This window comes from Zingiber officinale, chromosome 11A (genome assembly GCF_018446385.1).
Source record: "Zingiber officinale cultivar Zhangliang chromosome 11A, Zo_v1.1, whole genome shotgun sequence".
In the NCBI taxonomy this organism is placed as follows: domain Eukaryota; kingdom Viridiplantae; phylum Streptophyta; class Magnoliopsida; order Zingiberales; family Zingiberaceae; genus Zingiber; species Zingiber officinale.
In genome coordinates this window covers 96157818-96163148 of record NC_056006.1, presented here as the reverse complement: position 1 = coordinate 96163148, position 5331 = coordinate 96157818, and the positions used below count along the sequence as shown (strand labels likewise).

Sequence of the window (5331 nt, the reverse complement as noted above, 5' to 3'; positions counted from 1 at the left end):
GTGTCGTTACATTGCTAAAATATCTTTAGAAGTGTTGTTATTTTTTGTTGCCAATTGTTAAATCTGAAGTGGTTGGTACTTATCTTGCTTTTATCTGGCCTGCGACTTGACAGAATCACCCTCTTGTATCTTACAAACTCTGAAGAGGCAAATTGGAATCTGCTCGCAGTCGATTGGGTTAGGGATCAATCAAAATGGTCCAGTTCCAAAGATTTAGGTGCTCCGTATCCACTCGAAAGGTACCGTCAGGTGTCTTGACATGCTGACAATTAATGAAAGAAGAACATTCAGAATTGCCCCCAAACGTTTTTGCAGATGTTGTTGATTCTCACACCTTTTCTTTTTCCATTAATTCGATGATATGCAAACCAGCTGACTCTGTAAGGAGGTTTACATGCCAAGTAGCAGACTTCTGCACCTCATCAAGCTTCTTGTGGATATTTTGGCATAGAACTCTTGAGCTTAATCAATTAATATTATTTGGCTTCATGTGTTGTGGTTGATCAATCAAATTATATGTACACTTCAGTCTTCAGTTGCTCATTTGTTCATAGCAGCCTTTGGAGAGACAGGGAACACAGACCACAGAATCTAGTGGAGAGGAGATCTACATTAACCCTAAGAAGGCACAAGTCAATTAGAGTCGATTCAAAAGTAAGAGCTGGGGTTTATCCTTCCCTCCTGCTTTACTTTTCCGTCGATCCATCAGCTTCATAATGGCTGCTACTTGCACAGAAGCTGTCCCTTTTACTAATAGAAAATTAAAGCTACTTTATGATATAATTAATATTGAAAAAGGGAGAATTGACAAAATTAGTCTGTATCACATTGTGCATGAGATTAGAATCAACATAATACACGATCTTAATTAGCTTCTTTTGCAGGGCTTGCGTGGACCTCCACACGCAGGATGCCCAGCTCGATCGCTGGGCTTATATAAGAAGAGGCCGAGGCCACGGCACTGTTGCAATTAAACCATTGTAGATATATGGCGTCGAGTTCGATGAGTGCGTCGTGGACCGCGAAGGAGAACAAGATGTTCGAGAAGGCGTTGGCAGTGTTCGACCGCGACACGCCGGACCGGTGGCACAAGATCGCTCACGCCATGGGTGGCAAGACGGCGGAGGAAGTGAAGCGCCATTATGATCTGCTTGTTGAGGACGTCCGTCGCATCGAAGCCGGCCAAATGCCTTATGCCAATTACAGGTCCTCCAACCGCAGAGGTACCTAGATTTGCAGCAGAATCTCTCTCTCTCTCGTTTTCTGACTAAATTACTATGAACTATCTCTGCAACTACTGTTCCATTGAGTTCTCTCTGTGCTCGCAAAGCTCCATGTTTCCAAAACTCCTCTGTGAAAAATAAAGAAAGCAAACGCACACATCAAGAACAGGCAAAAGAACAAGTATTTTGCTTCAGATCGGCTTGAAGAAGTTGGATTACTGACGTATTTAATACCACGTTATAGAATTAGCCTTTAATTATATAAATAGTAGCAAAACAAAAGGCTTTCGATGAGATATTTGCTGGCTTTCCAAGCTTTTGGCTTAGTGAGCATGACAGATGCTTCTTTTGGTGTCACTTTCAGTGTTGCTACTTTTTGCCACCGTAAAAGTGTTTAATATGGAAATTATTAAGAAGCTAAACCTTTTTTTTTTCTTTCTCTTTGACAGGTTGAAGTACTACCTCAGGAGAGAGGAAGTGCAAAAGCATCAAGCAATTTATTTCCCATATGTTAACTCCTCTTTTTCTGGATATCAGAAAGAAGAATCTTAAAGGGCTGTCTTTGTCGATAATCGATATCAATTATGTGTTGTAGTTTTAGAATGGTGCATATGTATTACAAGATCAGATGTGTGTGATCTTGGAATAATTAGTATATTTCATGAAGTTTAGGACTTGTCAACTTGTGAGTGGTATGTAACTTAGCTTGTAAGTGGGGCTTGTCAGTGGAAACTCACTGTTGTTGAAATAACAAGTCTGGTCAGTTCTCCTCAATCTAAAACATCAATTGCGATATTAATTAAATTCTTTGATAATTACTAATATGTCCGAAAGTGGAAAGTTGGAAAGTTAGGCAGGTGGTGATTTTGCTGACCGTATGTGAACCTTACTTCGTTCTGTAAAATAAGTAACGTCAGTGCTGAGCCATGAAATGAATCCCAGCGTTGACCCTCCGACACTCAAGTCAGTCATCGGAATATGGAGAAACGTGGAGTAACTGTAGAACTATACGTAAACAGTAGATACGCGTACCTCTATAGGTGATGGATCCTCCTTTGTATAGAACACTGGTGGGCGACGTGTGAGCTTCTCGAGGCATGGACACGTTCTCCAATGTGCCCCATAAAGGGTCTGTCAGGAAAGTACCTTAACATGGCATGCATATCCCTAATAAGACAATAGAAGTTTCCACCGTAGGTCCGTCTGTTGGTCATGCCTCGTGTCAGCAGCACTACCTCCCAAAATGATATCGAAAGATATTATAGTGGTCTCGTCGCTTGGCCGAGCGAAGTAGCCGCTCGATCAAGACTTCATTCCGTCCACGGACAGGACCCGCTGCTTGGCCGAGCCGGTTAGTCGCTCGGCCGGGACACCTCCACTCTGTCAACCTCAGTAGCTCTTCTGTGCGGTGACGATGTAGTAACATATCTTTCCCCGTTCAGACCAGCTATCTGGTCTCCATCGGTGTCCTGCTATCCAGTATTGAGCGTTGGCTGCCTTACGTATTATCTCAAGTTGGACTGGAGGCCTACTCGGACATGTCTCCCGCTGGTTGGGGTCTACCTGCCCGACCCGTCATTACAATTGTCCTCTGATCGGCCCTTTGACATCAAACATTGATCATTTTAATTTTGACTTCCACCCTAACAATTGATTTCGTACCAAATAGATTTCCGTCCATCGCCGTATCAATTACTTTAGAAGTTTTAGTATCATCCTTACACCAAAATATTCCGGAAACCTTGAACATATTTAGTTATAAATATAAATTTTAATATCACCTTTAATGCAATAAAGTAATTTTGATGTCGCAAATCGAGTTTGCATAAGCCATTAATGTATTTTGCTTGTTTATTTGCATAAAACACACACACTATATATATATATATATATAATCAGTATTTTATTGTTCTAATGGGTTATGGGTGTTCGATGCATGATAAAGCTCACATAACTCTTTAAAATTTAAACGGTTATACGTTTTTATCTTAGATTCGGAATTGGGTTCTGTTTATGACTATATATGTCATACGTTTTTATCTTAGATTCGGAATTAGGTTCTGTTTATGACTAATTAGGTTAGATACCCATATATATATATATAATTTAAAATTTATATTTATTATGGGTATTTACAATTGTTAATTTTCATATCCAAATTCAATCGTTTAGCTCTTCATCCGAGTCTTTGAATATTTTATTATTATTTTTAATATTTTTTTGTTTTTAAGATATTTAGTATAGTTTTGGTATTTCAGATAATTATGGGGCATAGTTAGTCCAAAACAACATGTTTTATTAATTTTAATTTTTGTCAAGAATTTTTTTCTCTAAAAAGATATATTTTCTTTTCCTACAAGATTGGAATTAAAATTCATATATTAGTATTTTTTTTCCTTATCTTGGGGTTTAGAGATATATAAACACGAAACCAAATCCTTTGGTCCACAAAAAAGTTGACCAAGGGATACATCACTTGTAATTGTGATCGGATCGAAGCATAAATCCTTTGGACCGCAAAGTGCGGTCCAGAGGATAGACCACTCCATTTATTGGTGGGATCCATAAATACCACCTATATAACAAGTGGGGTTCATAGAATCCCACCAATGAGCGACCCCTATTCCAGGAGCGAATCAGGGGTACGGGTCTAGAGGATCTCGTCGAGTCGGATCATGGTCATGATCTAGCCGTAATTGGTTGCAATCCCTCCCTGGGTTTACCGTCCCCCCAGGTTATAGTTTAAGTCGGGGCGGATCGTTGAAGGCCACTCAAAGGTCGTAGGCGATGGGCAAGTGGCCAGGGTGTCAGGCGCCAAGCGGGGGACGACAACTTGCCTCGACTCAAACTATAACTTGGGGGGATGGTGAACCCAATGAGGGATCGCAACCAGTTGCGGTCTGATCGCGACCACGATCCGACTGCAATTATAAGTGGTCCATCCCCTAGTCTACCCTTTTGTGAACTAGGGGATTTGACTTCATATAAATACCTGTCTAGTTGTATGTGTTGGAGCAATCTAGGTGCCCTAGGTTTTGATATTTGGGCAAACGTTTAAGTTAGGTTTATTGTTGTATTTGATATGCATTGTGAGTGTGCAGGATACAGGTACAACAACGTATGTCCAAGTGTGACTTGGCAATGGATGAAATCTCGGAGGCGCGATCTCATGGCAAAGGAAGACCTGACAATAATGACAAGGCCGATGGAAGCTTTAGAAGGCAAGGCATGAAGGATGGGGAGACATCCAAGGGACGCGAGGCTGATGGAGGAGACTAGAAGGATAGGTTTAGGTTGTGCGGGCAAGGACTAGTGCATGAGAGACTGTACTAAGGGTAAATTTTTAGTGTCACTGTAGCGTTACTGTAGCAATAATGTAATGTCACTGTAGCAATCGACTAATGTTTTCATCAGTCGACTGGTAACCGCGTCGTTGGCTTGAACGGTTGAATTTCATTTAGGACCAGTCGACTGGTGGTTGTACCAGTCGATTGGTGGCGGGAAAACGGCTTGGTGTTTTCCTCCCGAGCCATATTTAATAGAACTTGGGGTGCTTGGACATGGTTGACGAAATAGAGGTGGTTAACCCCTATTAGTAGTCTTCCAAGCTCCTGTGTGTGATCCGTGTATACGTGATCAAGATTGTGACGAGATTTCTCCACCCACAAGGAGATTGAGCTAGCCGGAGATTCTCCGGGGAGTCATCCACCAATGAATCAGGATCACCCACATTATGGACAGCCGTGGTGTAGAAGCCCTAATCTCCGAACCACGTAAACGTCTTGTGTTATGGTTTTTTTTTGTTTAATATCTTTCCTTATTGTTTATAGGGTTTAGCTTTCTTTTTGTTAGTTTGTATTTTATTTTCCGCTGCATACTAACAAGTGTAGGAAGTGACGACTTGGGTGAGACGCTATTCATCCCCTCTAGCGGCGTCAAGATTCTAACCATTAGTATCAGAGCAAGGTGAGCTCTTCGTTGGACTAATCGCCAAAGGAGCAACCGCTAGAGGTAGACGAGATGGAGTCGGAAGGTCCACTAGGATGGGGCATCCGAATCCCACCTCCATATGAGCGCGAGGACTTCGACTATTGGAGGAAGCACTTGG

General features: G+C 41.6%; 1 protein-coding gene across 1 annotated transcript; it reads left to right on the top strand.

Moving 5' to 3' along the window:
* Positions 1–963: 963 nt before the first annotated feature.
* On the top strand, positions 964–2007 carry LOC122032313 (protein RADIALIS-like 3). Its single transcript, XM_042591595.1, has 2 exons — positions 964–1223; positions 1673–2007. The coding sequence occupies exons 1-2, from the start codon at positions 989–991 to the stop codon at positions 1675–1677; spliced, it is 240 nt and encodes a 79-aa protein (XP_042447529.1). The 5' UTR covers positions 964–988; the 3' UTR covers positions 1678–2007.
* The last annotated feature ends 3324 nt before the right edge of the window (positions 2008–5331 follow it).

Excerpts from the sequence above, each read along its gene's own strand:
- LOC122032313 (XM_042591595.1), top strand. The coding sequence starts at position 989 with ATGGCGTCGAGTTCGATGAGTGCGTCGTGGACCGCGAAGGAGAACAAG.